Source organism: Branchiostoma lanceolatum, chromosome 4 (genome assembly GCF_035083965.1).
Source record: "Branchiostoma lanceolatum isolate klBraLanc5 chromosome 4, klBraLanc5.hap2, whole genome shotgun sequence".
NCBI classification, from domain to species: domain Eukaryota; kingdom Metazoa; phylum Chordata; class Leptocardii; order Amphioxiformes; family Branchiostomatidae; genus Branchiostoma; species Branchiostoma lanceolatum.
Window position 1 is genome coordinate 26185625 of NC_089725.1, and position 17188 is coordinate 26202812.

At 41.9% G+C, this 17188-nt stretch overlaps 1 protein-coding gene across 1 annotated transcript in view; it reads right to left on the reverse strand.

Moving 5' to 3' along the window:
* Positions 1 to 16865, reverse strand: part of LOC136433707 (uncharacterized) — a 76086-nt gene extending 59221 nt beyond the window's left edge. The window contains exons 1-26 of the mRNA XM_066426151.1: positions 16747 to 16865; positions 15687 to 15824; positions 15104 to 15276; positions 14494 to 14684; positions 13999 to 14124; positions 13380 to 13598; positions 12489 to 12703; positions 11843 to 12010; positions 11249 to 11434; positions 10503 to 10734; positions 8333 to 8452; positions 7751 to 7918; positions 7240 to 7343; positions 6916 to 6994; positions 6203 to 6357; positions 5633 to 5684; positions 4896 to 5131; positions 4472 to 4550; positions 4112 to 4255; positions 3422 to 3598; positions 3039 to 3134; positions 2557 to 2741; positions 1946 to 2090; positions 1374 to 1514; positions 835 to 957; positions 179 to 391 (exon numbers count right to left, since the gene is read on the reverse strand). Coding sequence (XP_066282248.1) covers positions 179 to 391; positions 835 to 957; positions 1374 to 1514; positions 1946 to 2090; positions 2557 to 2741; positions 3039 to 3134; positions 3422 to 3598; positions 4112 to 4255; positions 4472 to 4550; positions 4896 to 5131; positions 5633 to 5684; positions 6203 to 6357; positions 6916 to 6994; positions 7240 to 7343; positions 7751 to 7918; positions 8333 to 8452; positions 10503 to 10734; positions 11249 to 11434; positions 11843 to 12010; positions 12489 to 12703; positions 13380 to 13598; positions 13999 to 14124; positions 14494 to 14684; positions 15104 to 15276; positions 15687 to 15799 — 3840 coding nt within the window. The 5' untranslated portion in view covers positions 15800 to 15824; positions 16747 to 16865. The remainder of the gene's footprint in view (positions 1 to 178; positions 392 to 834; positions 958 to 1373; positions 1515 to 1945; positions 2091 to 2556; positions 2742 to 3038; positions 3135 to 3421; positions 3599 to 4111; positions 4256 to 4471; positions 4551 to 4895; positions 5132 to 5632; positions 5685 to 6202; positions 6358 to 6915; positions 6995 to 7239; positions 7344 to 7750; positions 7919 to 8332; positions 8453 to 10502; positions 10735 to 11248; positions 11435 to 11842; positions 12011 to 12488; positions 12704 to 13379; positions 13599 to 13998; positions 14125 to 14493; positions 14685 to 15103; positions 15277 to 15686; positions 15825 to 16746) is intronic.
* Positions 16866 to 17188: the final 323 nt, after the last annotated feature.

Here is a 17188-nt window from a genome sequence, read left to right on the forward strand (position 1 = left end):
ACAATACATATCTTAAATTACTTAAGCAACTGGATAACTTTTGTGGGTTGTAAGTCCCATTGCTTGAGTAACTTTTGTACTTTTGTATTTTGTATTGTTACCTAGACCTTCATCAATGTTATTCATGAGTTTAAAGCTATGGATAATGCAAAACATTGTTCTGACAGCCTGGCCTGACCTTCGTGATTCTCCTGGACTCCTCCTGTATCCTGGGTCCCAGCCTCTGCTTGGCTAGCGACACCTTGGTCTTCAGGTTGTTCCACCTGCCAGGTGCGGCCTTGAATAGCCTCTCTGTAGCTGCGGGCAGCTGCATCTGGTACTTCTCCAGCAGCAGCACGGTGCGGTGCATGGCCTGGAACTTCCCGTCCATCTCCTGCTGCTGCGCAGACACCTGCAGGGACAACGGGGCAGTAGAAAGGATGTTTAGATGGCTTTTGTACCAAAAAAATGTATACGATTATCAGGGCTCCAGCCAGCTTGATTTTTTTTCCCGTCGTCCCAATTCCTAAAATGCCTTTTTTACAGTCATCATGCACAAATTTCTGTCATTGTTCAATTTCCAGGCTGGTGTTCAGGCATGTTTTATTCAAATTCAGATATTTCTATATTTCAACCTACAGAATAATGGGCATTGGCTAAAGCCCTTGTCATCATCCAGCTTCCACAATTGAGGCTAAAGGACTCTGATCTAGCAATGCATCATTCTCCACAAATAATGATTAGAAACAGACCAATACATACAGTTAGCACAGGCATACAGATGAGGTGGTATAGAGATACAACCAGCCCATCAACCTTGCAAACAGAAACACAAAGCCAAAGTGTAATTTTCACCTCATTAAAGAGTCTCATCATCCTCATGAAGGAGGCTGTGTCCCTCTCCTCTCCTGTGATGCCTTCAATGTCCGGCTCAATCCTCTTCAGGAACTTATCTAGAGTTGTCAGCATCTCTGTCACCTGGTGACAAATCAAACATACATTTTGTAGGTAGAACCTTCAAGACAGATGTGTCGTAACTGCAAAATAAACTTTTGGCCAACACTGCTTGATAGAAGTCATGATCAGTAGTACACAAAGAAAGGGGACTACTACAGTATACAATCAACTGCATTCCACAGCTGTCATACAGATACCACACGAAGAGCAAATAGGTCATTCAGAGAAGTTCCACCGTTGGCACTTAACATGTTACCTGAGCATTTCAGGTCTTAGAAATTACGACAATGATTATCCTGCCTTAACACGATCTCAAAGCAACTCTACACTCCACACCAGAGAGCACAATACAATTCCATTGAATGAGAAATGTTTCAGACTGGACAGGGTCAATGTGTATATCAAAAAAATAAAGCCTCGTGCTATTTGCCTCTGACCTGGTCCGTGAGGTACTTGGTGAATGTCCACATCCAGCGGCTGGCGTGAGTGATGAGCACCTGTTTGATGGGTTTGATGTCCACCCGGAGCCACCCCACGTCCTGGTGGTCCTGCAGGGTGTGGATGTTGTCCCTGGCAACCTGGACAACACAGAGAAATAAGTCTGACCTTCGATCTTCAATCCTGACAGTAGAGTCAATCTAATATGTATGCTGGGTAATGCCAGGGCTGTCTACAGGACACGCACCAGGACAGAAATATGCTTGTTGGGACAGACAAAAATTTCACCATGTCTATCCAAAGTCTGGACTTCATGAAACTGATGAAACTTGTATTTTCGTAAGATTAAAATGACAGATTTAACAACAATCAACAACATGGGCTCCAAAGCAATGAGTGGGACAGAAAAAAAATTAAAGCTGGAGACAGCCCTGGGTAATGCTTCATTTCCATTCGGTTACAGGTTATATCTGTTAGTCCTTCAGGTTTGACATTCAAAGGCTGGCATAGAGTTAAACAGAAATCAAACCATAGATGATGCTCAACAAAATACAATTCATATCTAACTCACCCTGTAGATGTCAATTTCATTATCAAAGTCGTCCAGGGAGGGAACATTCATGTTGCTTGAGGCATGTTTTGGTGTGAGGAAGGAACGTTCAGCCGTCCCCAGCACCCCTGCAGACTGCATGCTGCCAATGGAGTCTGCACGGGACCTGAAATGTACACATCAACATTTAGATGCTTGTGTGCAAAATAGTCAATAAAACTTTTCATCAACTGTGTTTGATAGAAGAGTCAAACAAATGAGAAAAAAGTTCAAAAGCTCAAATTAATAGTCAATTTCGTGTTATTCCGTTTTTCAGTATTTAGCAAAGCATCAATAGCATCATTGTACTAATTTCTTAAAATGTATCTACAACATTGGGCTGTACTTTGGCAAGCTTTACTGCTAATAATGTTACTGCTAATAAGCAATGGATGGATACATCCACACATCCACACACACATGCACAATTTCCTCTACGATTAAAAGGTGTAAAGAACCCAACACACTTATCGAGAAGAGTAGGGGTGACATGGATTACTTGGCTATAAATGTCACATTGCACTTTCAGCTAGTGCTTCATCTCAAGCACTACTTAGTACGCCTGAAGAAGAAAAGGTGGACAGATACCATACCTTCCACTAGCTGAAGACCTTGCATCGGACTTGGCTGAAGCGATCTGCCTGAGGAGCCCCTGGGGTGAGCTGGCGGCAGATCTGAGGGGGTTGGGGCTGAGCTTACCGTGCAGGAAATCATCAAAGGTCTGCTGGACATGCTGCATCCACAGGAAGTGGTAGTCCTTAAACAGGTCCAACAGTTTCTGTGGGGCAGAACAACACCATCAAAATCAGCACCACGGACATATCAGAGATACACTCTTTACTTCCACCAGCATTTACTCTACTTTCTGCTAACATATATTTGTTGTATACTGTAAACAATATAACAAGAATAACACCATCAAAATCAGCACCACGGACAGGTCAGAAATTCACTCTTTACTTCCACCAGCATTTAATTTACTTGCAGAACTGTGTGGCCCAAGGGCTATGGAAACATAGGTGGGCATACGCCTATACACTGATAGTTGTGGGAAGGATTTCAAATTTCAACAAACCTTGCACTCCTCAGCATTGTCCCTGACCAGCTGTAGAATCTGTTGCACCAGCTGCTTCACATCATCATCCACAGCTATGTAGTCCTCATACCCGTTCTGTAACATTGGGACAAACTTAAGTCATACTTAGTCCATCTTTATCAGGATGCAACCTGGAACTTGCTGTTTTCAACTTGGATATGTTAAGGAATACGTCAAGTCTTTGGTGCATATTAATAACTTCTGAATTTCCCTAAATCATGTGTTATTCTAATAATATGTGTCTAACCTTCATAAACGCATGTGTTATTTCGTTCATTTACTGCTTTGTGTGACAAGTTAGCAGTGCCAATACAATAGGTGATATAATGCGGCAGTTTGTATGTGGTGATGCTGCTACGTACACTTGAGTCCCTGCCGAGCATCTGCACCAACGCTCCCCTGGACAGGAAAGACTCCAGCCACTTGGTGACCAGCTCCTGGACACTCAGATTGGCTGAGTTCTGGTCCAGCGGGGGGTTGAAGGACACCACGTTCTCAATCAGCTCCAGACGGATGGTCAATATGGGCACGTATGGATCCTGGCACAGGGGGAGGCATGTTTCTTTGAGTAGGTCAACATAACTGCTTAACAGTACAGTCAAACCTGTAGAAGTGACCACCTCTAGATAGTGACCACCTCTGGATAGGGGCCACCTGGCCAATGTGACCCCTTTTCGGTGGTCCCTTAGATAACTTTTCTCATTGACACAAGCATTATGAATCCTGTCTATAGTGACCATCCATTTACATAGACCAAATTTCATCGGTCCCATGAGTTCTTGGGCAGTTTTGACTGTACAAATGAAGGTCTCTATCATCTTATATATGGATCATGTCTTTCTTTGTTGTTTATTTACTTCACTTTTCTTCATGCTATATCATTAGAAAACCACCTCAATGGTGATTCATGGCAATTGACTTTTGAACACTTTCTTTCTTGGACATTTATCCACTTCTTATTGCATGACTACTTTCCAACCTTCCGCGGGGTAAATTCTTCAAAACCTCTCTTCCTGTAGCTTCTTGAAGCTATGCACATGTCTCTAACTGACCTGGGATATATTAGCCATGACCAGCTGGTTGTGCATGGTCTCCAGGCTGGTGACAGTGGATCTCTTCAGTCCATCCAGAACTATGGAGTCCACAAACTCTACATACGCCTCCCACGCAGGGGACGCCCTGCTGATCTGTACTGCCTGGAGACAAGAACATGATGGATATTCTTGGTTACCCTTTCACCAAAAAGGAATGATTGACATGCAGAGAGGAACTGATGTATCAACTAATGATTGAGGTGGAAATATCTTAAAGGGACTACATAGATTAATGTACATAGCCTTTATTCAGGCACTATCGGAGAAGATTATTGACAGTTTTGTGTTGAGGACATGCAAAGTGAACAGGCTACTGACCTCGAAGGACTCCTGCAGCAGAGTGTGGATCCTGTGTCCAGAAGGTACAATGATGGATGTCAGGTCCTCGTCAAGATTCCTGTAGTCAGAAAATAGGCCGTTCTTAGTACTTAATTATTTACTGTCTGGCATAGTATCTATCACAGCACATTTTAGTTGAAGTGACAGTCAGATTGTACCATGAATTATGGCAAGGAGTCTGATTCAAAAACATCTTTAGTACTATAAATTGATTCAGGTTTGCAAAAGAAGCAAAAGAAGGAGTGTACTGCGTTAAGTGTGCAGTAATTGAAACAATCGTAGTAATGCCATGCAAGGTAGAGTACATGTTCACAGTGTGATGAGTTTGACCTTGCTGCAAAAACCAAATATTTCTTGATTTACTGTAACATTCTAACTGTACATTGCTTGTATTTCTGCCTACTTTTGCATGTCCACCAGCTCGTCCATAGTGTAGCTGGACTCCTCCTCTCGAGCGGCAAACACGTCCAGCTGTCCCTGGGACCAGCTGCCGGCCAGCAGGGTGATGTCGTCGCAGTTGGTCTGTACGACGGTCAGGTTTCCGTGGAGATCGTTACACACCAGGGAGGAGGCGATCTCGATAAAGTCTGCGCTCTCTGTGGTCTTCCAGGTGAAGTTGTGTAGGCCCTCATCAAAAACCTAGATCAAGTGAAGAATGAAAAGCACAGTCAGACAACACAGAGTCACATTCGTTGTAGGTTGTTGTACGATTTTGATGCCATAGAATTTTCAAGCAATCTAAGACAGCCTATTCTGAAACATGTGCATGGCTTACCTAAGAATGCCCTCAAATTGCGATCATACGACAATCGCACAATAAATGTGACCAGACCCTAAGAGGCATTATGCAATGCCAGAAGTCTTGAAAATGAAAGGAGACATTTCATCAGTAAATGGACTAGACAAGAATTTAAGTAATGAATTTAGAGACAAGAAAAACAATTATCATGTTCCCTTTTGTATGGAGAATCAAATATATCTGATAGCCATCAGAAGAATTCTTTTACAGAAGGCAATCATCAGGTCACTTGAGATCTAAGAATGTTGTCTACAAACCACATCAATCTTGGCCAGCTTCCTCTCGAACAGCGGCCTCTCCACCTCACTGATGCTCCTCATCACCTCGTTGTACTTGGACACAATGGTCTCCAAACGGGCCGCTGTCACACGCAGGGTAGCTGCATCTGTGTTCCTAGTATATACACAATGGCAAAACAATTAATTTAAGATGCTGTATTTATCAAAGAAGTTGCAAACTGCTTACATACTACATGATTCAGCAATTCAAAGAAGAATGTCATATAGCTTGCACTGAAAAATAGGGTCTACAAGACAAAAGTGGAGTGAACAGCAGGGAAAGTTGATGTCATTTAATGCCCAATGGTTTGAATCTTAAGTAAAGCCCAATATGGCAAAGGCACACATGTACATCTTTTTCCTCACTGGGCTCAGCTCAAATTGAGTATCTAGCCCATGTCAGTGACATCTTCTTGGATGGGATGTGAAGCTGAAGGTCTTTCATTTGAGGAGAGCGACATCTCGAGCACGTTAAAAGAATCCATCAAACTTAGTCATAGAAGTAGTTGTCCTTCCTGGCATGAGAGGATCAAACCAAAATCAGTTGGTCTTACGCAGCCTGTGCTTACTGTACAAAATTGGTGTGTTATGCCTTAGGGTGATTTACTGGTTGTGCAAAACAAACAAACAAACCTGATGAGTGCCCTGGCAGGCTGAGGCAGTTTGATGTTGTAGGGAGCCTGGGAGAAGTAGTGGATCTCCCTCAGCAGCAGGATCAGCTCAGGGTCAAGGTTCACATGCACTATCTGTGGCCGCACATCTTCATCCTCATCATAGTTCTCTGCAACCTGTATGAAAGGAAAGTTTTTTTTTACTTGAGGTTATTCAATACGTCATTATAGAGATTAAATTTGGAACTTGATTACTTGACGTACAACATTTTGGCTGACAAACATATTGGACCACAAAGTTTCGCAATTTGTTTGGAAATCTGATGAGGAATGTTGGAATGGTCTTGGCATTTTAAATGCCTGTTGAACATTTCAAGTCAATCAGTAGCAAAAATGATAACCCCCTAAAAATATGAACTTGAAAGTACATCCATTACTACCTCTACCTGTACTGTTTATGATGGTCCGTACGTCCTTGTCAGCATTATGAGACAAAACAAGATAGAGAGTGATACAATTAATGGTATCATACTTCAAAATATCTTCGCAAAGTTTCTTCTATTTCTGCAACTTAGAATGCAGTAGTGGTGTTTTATGCAAGACCTATGTACAAGACATTAAACCTTTTGCGGAATTAGTCATGGAAAACACCATCGTCTATTGTAACAAGCAACAAGACAGTTGGCTTGTACAGGTCAGTTTCATGTCTTTAACTCTAAGTACAAAGCTGCTCACCAGGAGAGGCTGCTTGAGTCTGTCCCTCAGCTCAGACTGCACACTCTTCTGCCAGTGTTCCACAATCTGCTTCTCACATCTGCAATGGGCATGGCAAAGTGGAATTAAGTTTCTAAGTAAAAGTCTAGAATCATCTGCCAATATTCCACAGTCACAAAAATCTAATTTGCAAGCTCTTGTTCTAAGCTATTTAAGGCAAAGTCACTATGTTCTGAAGGTAAGACTCATCTTATGAAGAGTTTCCAAAAGTCTGCTAAGCAAAACCTTTAGCAATATTTACTACATAACAAGACCGTCTGCAAGTGTCCAGCACATTTTGCTCACCTCTGAAACTCCTTCATGGCATCTGTGTACGCATCTCTCATCTGCCAGCCGGCGTCCCCTCCCAGGGAGTGGGGGCTGACCCTGCGGAATTTCTCCATGGGCTCCTGAAAAACAACAGTCCAACTTATTTTTGGGCCAGTATTCAAAGCCTGTTCTGTGTATTCCCTGTCTGCCTGACTTGATGTTACAGCTTTCTGGCATAACTCTTTCAGGTCCAGTTCCAGACCAGGTATAAATCCCTGCACAATATTTAAAAACTACCGAATCGTAGTTCTATGTTTTGATTAAAGCGTGCCAGAGTTATCATATCAGCCTTTGTCTGTTTCTCCATAAATGCACATGATTTTCAAAAAATACATCAGTAGCCAGAACAGCGAAGGATTTCTCACAACATGCTTAACAACTTAACCTGTGGCCATCCAAACTTGGTATTCAGACAAATTGGTGACCTTGTGTCTATCTTCACTTAACAATTTATCAAAAACACAAAGAAAACACTAAGTGGACTTACAGTTATCCTAGCCTGCAGCCCTTTGATCCAAAGCAGCTTGGACACAGTCCTGGGCAGGTTGGTGTGCATGGGTGGGGCTCGGACCTTGCCGTTGAAGATGGTTTTGACCTCAAGTAACTCCTGTGTGAAGGAAGACACCAGTGCCAGGTCCTTGTCCTTCAGATGTTTCTGTATTGATGCAAAGAATATGATTTACCGTGAGTCAATGTTACCATCAAGGAGACATAGCAGGCTACTGTAAATTCATTTATTTTCTGGAGACTAAATTTTGCCGTAGGAGGGGAAAGGAGGAGTATGTATTTGGTACTCACGGATAAAAATTCTGTTGCACAGTAGAAATACAAAACATGATTTTGCAGTAAAAGGTCACCATGAAAACCATGAAAATAAAACCGTCGCAAATGTATCAAGATTTACAATATGCCATACCCGTGAGTAGTGCACGCCAAGCTTTTATATAGTCTGCAAAAGCTGTGGTTACTTCACCTCATACAATGGACCAGTCATTTTAATTTCATTAAGGTACAAATGTAAATCAGGGTAATGATAGAAGTATTTTGGAGAGAGGCAGAAGATACCAACCTGCACCAGTTCCCTACTGCTGACCCCCTCAAACACCTCCAGCAGTCTGAGCTGGGAGGCGACAGTAGGACACTGCAGGAAGCTCAGGTTCAGCACAGAGGCCAGCTGGGCTTCTAGGTCCTAAACACAAACATGATATTTTACATACATGAGATCTCCAGGTGTAATGATCAAGAAACCCATGCAGATAAGCCTTTACATAGTAAAGCAAAATAGGTTTTAATATCAAATTGCCCCCTTAAACTTGATCAATACAGTTAGTATCCCCACATGCCTCTGTCCTTGGTACTAAACTCTCCCCATATGTCTGTAATATACAGTTAGTATCCCCACATGTCTCTGTCCTTGGTACTCAACCCTCCCCACATCCCCAAATGTCTCTGTCCTTGGTACTAAACCCTCCCCACATGTCTGTAATATACAGCAAATAGTATACTACTGAGTGCTGATAAACATGTAGGTGAAGGAGCAAATATCCTGTTCTATCTTCAATTTCAGTCTTTAGTGCTTGCCTATAAATAGTATCGTGCCTTTCCAATAGATTTCCTTAGTGGCAATAGAATCAGGATACAAAGGCAAAAGGAAAGCTTCCCACCTTTGTACACCTGGCAGTGAGGTGCTATGCTGGGATAAACTTTGCAATCCTCAATATAACATACAGTGAAAAGATGAGTACCAGGGGTTTTTCTAGAAAATAAGTACAAGAGGGAGCACACTATGTCAAGGGAGCGAAGCGACCGAGGGGGGGATGGTGTGGAAGGGGGTGTTTCTCCCCCTTCCACGGTGTGAAGCCTTTGAAAAAATGCAGCTTAAATGGGACATTCTGAGGCTATCTGAGAGAGACATTTTAGCTCATGAAGCCTTTGAAAAATCGTAGCTTAATTGGGACGTTCTGAGGCTATCTGAGAGAGAAATTTTAACTCATGAAGCCTTTGAAAAGTGCAGCTTAAATGGGACATTCTGAGGCTATCTGAGAGAGAAATTTTAACTCATGAAACTTCAGAAATCAAGTGTTGAGCCATTGTTGTTTGCTTAGAATTGTATTACAATTGTACTCCTAAAATCAAAACATGACAAATATTGCTGTCAGATTGAACCGTGGTACACATACATGTAACGTTACTTTAATATTGTGTAAAGTTGTTTGTCACAGAGCAAGACCGATATCATGTTATTGTGCTAAATCTATTGTTTTCTTGTACCAGAATAAGGTAGAGTTAGTTGTTCAAAATGAAAGAAAAAATAATAATTCCAGAGGCAAAATTGTGAAAGAAAAAATTATTTTTCCAAGGCAAAATCACTTTTGTTTAGAAAGGAAACCAATAGATAAAATTAGACTTTGTAAAGTTGGAGTCCAACACAAATCACACTAAGTTTGAGACCATGCAAAAAATGTTTTAAAAAAAGATTTAAAAAAAATGCTTGAACTTCTCCCTGAACTAGGCCTGGCATGTTCACCTCCTTGCGCCTGGTCTTCGTTAGCGGCAGGTCCCGGTAGCCGAAATCAGAGGAGCTCTGCAGTCCTTGTGGGAGCCCCCGAAACACTCCACTGAAACAGATCCCTCAATTGCCACGATCTAGCCATCTTTATCCAATTTGTGGCAGAAAAAAGAAGACATCTTATTTTGCTCCGGAAAGAGTTTGCCTTTTTCCGTTTTATGCCGCGGGATGACATCTTTAGATGCTCATTGAAGCGTCAACAAAAACAGCTCGTCAATTCTTCCGTCATTTCCCGCGGCTGTGGGTGAAAGGTCACAAAGTCTCGGGAAGTCTCGCTATCTAGGTCAGCTGACCCTGTATGTAACCTATATCAAGTCTCGCGAGAGCAGCTGACACCAACACAAGATGGCGCCTCGGTTGGAAAAAATTTCCTCGATCGTGTTTTGCACCGTCTAAACGGTGCATCTACTCCAATAGGAATATTTTGGACTAATTATAACATGTTTTATGATCTGATACATTGTCTTGTGGTGGTGCTGGGATATTTTTACGGAGGAAATATCGTTTTCGGGAAAGATTGCATGTTGTACGGCAGCATGTTGTTGGAGAGTAAGAACATGGCCCAAGTGCGACCAGGGTTCAATCGGCATTTTGACAAGAGGGCGCAGGCCGGGAACAAGAGGGCGCGCCGCCCCTGTTTCCCGGTTCAAAAGAAAGCCTGAGTACTAACCTTAACCACGGATCTGAACTTGAAGAAGCTCTTGTCAAAGTTATGTGAGTCGTCCACATCCAAGATGTTTCCTGCCGAGGCGATAAAGTCATCCATGGCCTTGGCGAAGTTCTGGTGTATTTCCTGCACCAGTGCATCCAGACTTCTCCCCCCTGCCCCGCCGATCTCAGCCGCAGACTCCAGCAGCCGGAAGTGCCGGGTGGTCTCCACAAGCTCCAGTACATCGTTGCACCTTTAGGATTGATTAACAACATGAATGTTGCAGCTCTGCATTTAGAATGATGACCAAAAGACATTAATATATGGGTACATGGTGGAGACAGTCCTGTACATCTTAAATACTACATTGCAAATATTTCTCATACAACAGGCAACATGAAATTAAAAAGCATTTTTGGAGAAAATACTAGTAACACACACTGCAATAGCAGCACTAGTGAACAATACCCTGAAATGATGACTATGATAGTTACATAGTCTATGTTGGTCTTGGATCTAGCCAATGAGAAAATCAAGCTTTTCCATGTATTTTTTTTTTGCGATATTCTCGGTAACGTAGCAAGCATAAACTAAAGGCTAAGTAGTTTTTTTTTTTTGGCGTATCTTACTACCTGGATGTCTAACTTTCATCAACGTATAAAGGCTAAGTATGTATGTCCAGTTGCAAGAATTCCAGGAATTGCACAAGATTATTTCTAAATGTCCTTCCCAAAAGTTTTTACGACGAATTAAGATTCTGGACGCACCTTTCCATGAACCTGTTCATCAGGTCGAAGCAGCGAGCGTTGCGCGGGGGCCAGGGGGAGTCCTTCCACTCCTCCTCCACCCCCAGGCTGGTGGTGCTCTGGTTCTTCTGCGCAGGTCGTCTGGGGTCGTAGGCATGACTACCGTACAGCTTGGTGGCCCACAGCTGACCCTGGGGCCTGTGGATCCTGGAAGGCAGCATGTTTGGAACCTCAAGATGGTTTCATGATAATCAATGGTCGGTTCAGTGTGACCAGTCATTCATAATCATCTAGACTCGCTATTGGCCTGGTTGTCAGTATGCAATGCCATTTATATAATCATTATGGAACCAATTAGTAGTACAACTTTACTGTAAAAGTAAAATAATAATAGAACCTTCTTACCTACTTGTATGTAAAACTGCATTTGCTTCATTTTTAATAGTTTTTGCCTTTCTGGACAGTTTTTGAGATTGATTCTTCACATTCTATTACTCGGAGGATGAACAGTACAGTCATGTTCAATCATGTACTTTGGCTTCTATGAGGAGAGGTAAGGTTCTAATCTTTGACATTTTATTCACAGACCTTTACTATATAACCCAAATCACTCACAATGAAGTGGCACTCTCCTCCACTTTCTCCTTGTTCATTGCGTTGGCCTTCTCTCGCCAGTCCAGGTAGGTTCCCCTGTATGCGGCGCAGACTCGCAGGGCGTCCTTCAGGCGGGAGTATGACTGGACGGTGTCCTGCAGAAGGTCCTCCCCCACCATACTTTCTGACCTGAGGGATTAAAATTGTGAACTTATTACACTGCTATGCGGAGTCATGCAGCATACAACTAACTTAAAACACTATGAACATTACCTTTCCCCTCCTAACACTAAATCAAGTCCCTGTGATCCTAAATCAATTCAGTTACTATTGACAAATTGCCAATTTCTTTCCAGATCTGCTGTTGATGTCTCGAGTTGCCAAACACAATGTACAGGCAAAATGTTGACACAAAACTACAATATATCAAATGGTTCAATTTCCGAGGATTTTGACTAATTCATTATCAAAACTTGAACTTGATTTCTTGCACAGAAATTCAGCCATGCAGATATTTCAATGTTATAACAACAGAAGTGGGTGCATAAAGTTTACAAATCAGAATATTTGGATACAAAAGTATCAAGGCAATAGCAGGGCCTCTGTGACTGAGGGGGGCATGTTTACTGAACACAGAGAACATTAAGGGAGTTAACAGTCAACTTACTTGGCAACAATCTCATTAGAAACGACTCTGAGCAGTGTCTGGAACTGTCTCTTCTCATGGTAATACTTGGAGTGCATCCAGACCAGGTAGGTGGTGTGCACCAGGGGGGCGAAGATCTGCTGGATCTCCTTGGGCGAGCGCCCCAACTGGAGCCGGTCCAGCCAGGACCTCATGGTGTTCAGGTACAGCAGGTGCTCATTGGTGTCGTGGACAGCCTGGGGCAGAATCATGTCAACAACTTTTACTCCACGTTTGGGACAGTGTTCTCACCGCAAAAGCGCCACCTACATTGGCTACTTATAGCGGTGAGAAGCAGTACTCCAGGCAGAAGCTCTGAAGAAGGTGTCTGATAGACATCCAACTTTTACTTTATCTGGCTGTTGATATGAAATACCTTCGCTTGCATAACCTGACAATATCTGCATCCATCTAAAAATAAAAATTCAATGGGAAAAGGCCATCTGACCAATTTTTGCCACTTTTGGAGGGTCCCTTACATTATTTTCCCATTTACCTAAGCATTAAGAAGAGTATCTACAGGATCCACATGTCTATTGTGACCATTTTCTTCAATTCACTTGAGTGGTTACTGCAAGACTTTGACATCTGCATCTATATCTATTTACCCTGTGTGGGGCATTGCACCTAGAGAAAGTAAAAGGGAAAGTAGAAGAAACTGTAATTCAATGTACATATCTCTAGATATACAGTCAAACCTGGTCTAACGACCACGTCCAAAAGACGACCGTCGGCTCAAGACGACCGATTTCGGTCGGTCCCGATTTTTTCCCCCATAGACACAAGCATTAAGCAATATGTCCAGGACGACCACTTGTCTTCTGTGACATTCAATGTATTTGTAACAGTTGAAAATTTTTATAATTGAATTACCTTTCCAATTTCCTTGCGTACATTCTGGAAGCTGTGTGAGTAGGAGCTGTCCGCCTCCTCCAGGTTGAGGAGGATGTCGCAGGCGATGGGCGCATCCAGCTGGGAGTTGATGGAGTGCAGCCGGGACAGGTGGTTGGACCACACCTGGACCTCATCCTGCGGGCGGGGCTTGGAGCTGAGGCGACTCAGCTCTGCAACAGGGTCATGCTTCAGCACACCCTGGGGAGAGACAAGGAAAGGGTTGTAACTCCTGTTTAGTAAATAAAAATTTCATCAATAGATTTGACACGAGCTAGCTTAAGTAAAAAGACACAAAATATTGGACTCATGGTAGGCCTTTGATTCATAATTCCTTTGTTATAAAATAGAAAAAGATCTTTGAGTTTTTGTAGTATTGCCATCAAGTGAAATCACCAATGAAATCTAATTCATTGACAGGGCATGGCTAAGGTACATGCTATACTTCTATATGTGTAAATTAGACTACATTGCAATGGCAGTACTATAATGGCTTCAAGACAGTAACCTTTTAAACCATGGACTAATATCTAAGACTTGGAACAACATTTTATCTGACATATGTGACAACTGGTATTTGCAACATCACAGAAACACCTACTCGTATTTGCTTGATCCAGCCAATGACAGTGGACTCCAGCACGTGGATGACAGCTGCTCTCCGATTGGTGGCTGCAGCAGCCTCAGCCAGGACCTCGATGGACGGCAGGGGAAGCACAATAGAACCCTGCAGTAACAAAACAACAAACCTGAAAACTGCATTCTTCATATCTTAAAGTCTTCCGCCCACAAGGATTTTATTATACAGTAACAATATATAGTTTATACAGGATAGAATGCAGTTTGTTTGTAGCATGTATATTTTTGTACTTGACCATCCGTAAAACAGTATGTGGTGGCATGGAGTTGCTAGTAGCAAAAATCTATTGGGGAAATGGAGTGGCACACACTCCCAACTGTAACCTTAACACAATGTTTGGTAAGCAAACTTAAGGCACTTGGATCAAGCCTCTTATTACATGAACTTCCAGAGCATATTCACAAATTGCCTTTCTTTGATTATGTATTGATTGTATGTGCCATGCCTAATACAGACCTGTTGGTGGCCGTGTGTCACCTCCACATTGCTCATGAGTCTGTGTAGAACATCCATGAGTTTGTCCGGCCCAGCGACTGTCTCAGCATGCTCTGTTTCTGTACACAGCAGCGGCAGGAACACATCCCTGGCCAGCATGTCCATGTGCTCCAGGGGCATGTTTGCTCCATCAATGTATATAACACTGTCATCTGTAATTGACATGTGATTGAAAAGGATTAACACACAAACTTTGAAAAATGGTAAATAAATGATGTCAATGTCATGGATGTAGAACTACATAAAGCTGATGTAAGGCATCAATAATCTACACCTGGGTAACACTAACAGTAAAATAATGTTTTAAAAGTTTTTCTTCTTCTTAAGTTCTCTTAAATTGAAATGAATCATGATGCCTTCTCAAGTATCTAGTAGCGCAATGCAGCTTTGCTATACCTTGCGTTTGTAGCCAAGCACACCGAGTCACCACTACCTCTTCTAGATAAGTGTTGAATTCTTTTATGTCCAGAGATTTGACACAAAGTTTATGCCTCAAGCCCCCTATTCACTGGGTCACTGTCTCAAAAAGGAATTACTAACATCTGAAGATTAAGGTAAAACGGAAACTAACCCATGTTATCCTTTGTTAGCTTGACAGAGGTGCCTGTCTTCAGGAAGAAGACAGCTTTCGCAGGCAGTTGAGCTGGAGGGCTGAGGGAAGCCTGCAGCCCGTTCTTTGGAGACTTTGCATAGATATACAGACATCTCAAGTCTTCATTGGTGATATATTCAACAAGGACAGACCTGAAAACAAAACAGGAAAATATAAAGACACAATCTCGTCGATATACAATAATTGTTGTTTTCCTAGAGCTCTTATCTACCTATTGCAGGTTGTCAACTTGAATTACAAACCTCTCAGCAAGTGTTTTTAACAAAGGCTTTTGGGCAACACAGCTTCGCTCTTCAGTGATACAAAATATTACACAAGTATGATGCAAACTCATCTGGCAGCTATATACTTGGGTGCTCAGGACAGAATTTATAATTTACAAAGCATGTTTTATATTTTCCATAATACATTTTGTAAATCAAATAAAGATGATGTATGGCAATTGCATCAAACATTGCTCCACAAGATCAATTTCTTACATCTTATGTTACTTCATTTTCTGTCGTATGTTATCAAAGTAGTGATTGTGATTGATTCCTACCTTGTTTCATCATTTGTAAAGAGATTTTTAAGATCCTCATTCCTTGGTCTTAACGAGGATGTGATGCGTGTTTCCAGCCACCGCAGGCGTTCGTCCATTTCCTGTGTGGCCATGTTTACATTCGTCTTCACTTCTTTTCTGTAGAAGAAAATGTTTTTGACATGTTTCATACAATGTACATTGTAGGTGATATTCAAAAGCACAGGAATGGACACTGCAGCAGAGATACAGCACTGTAATGATGAAAATAAGCAATGCAAACCTCTCTGTCTTACTAGTTTCAGAATCTATGACTTTAGACACCTGCACCTGCTTCATATGGAGTTATGGATGAAAGAAAAGTACAGATTATAATTTGCAGATGAATAATTCACTAATAAAGCAGAAAATTACAGGTTAGAAATACTACAGGGAAGTTACAGGTGGCAGAGCGCCATGTTAGACGGATGATAACCCTTGAGACTCACCTTTGAGTGCAATTGAGGTGTGCCATTTACGACAGTGCAAACATTACTTACACGATTATGGTCCTCTAATCAAATTACTGTCACAACTAACTACACCTCGCCCTCATTAGACAGCAAATGCTTAGGTGGAAAACTGATATAGTTGGATCTAGCCAACGTTTCCGCTGCTTAGAAAGTTTCAATGATACCTGTAACAGTCGAATGACTTCGTTGGCTTCAAATTTAAGATGTAAAACCGCGATTAACCGGTAGAATTTTAAGAATAGGGCGGACCACCTTTTATCACATAGCCTTGCAATGTTGCTATGATGCATAATTTGGAAAGTAAAGATGAAGGCAAAGAAGCTAGAATGCCTTTCTAGCACTAAACACAAACTTCGTCCAAATGGGAAAATTTAACAGTTGCAAATGATAATCGAATTTACAAAACAAACTTTGCCGCCAATGAGAATCTTGACAATAATAGTGGAAAGTAGACCACCTGTAGATGTTGGTCGGTGGGACAAACGTAAACGTAGTAAGGCAGGATAATCCTACTACACAATCAAACCTTTATATATACGTGTGTTACAGGTTGTTTTGAGTCTCCATACCTGTGTTACAGGTGATTCTTCTCCCTGGAGAAAACTTGTTCTTTGGCCGCCATGTTGTTGTGCTGTTGCTAGCCAATCGCGATTGCAGCAAAACGCGATGAAATAGATCCAGATCATCTGTAATTCTAATATCACAGATTAACATAGATTTGAAGTATTGTTTGCCCATAAAATCAAAGAATAGATTTAATTGACGCCATATTGTTGCATATTTCGCTCTATTCCAATGCTTGTTATTAATTCTGCATGTGGGCGGTGCTTCTCGTTTGCATGCTTTCTAAAACTAATAGAGGCTAATTAGTCTCGCGAGATTTCACGGGACTTGAAAAGTTTCGAGAGTTGGAAAGTTGGAAACACCTGTTGCGTTTTATATTAGGCGGACGTTGCACGTCTGTTTACATAGCCTATTTGCGAAGCGCGGAAAATACGATACCCTGTATAG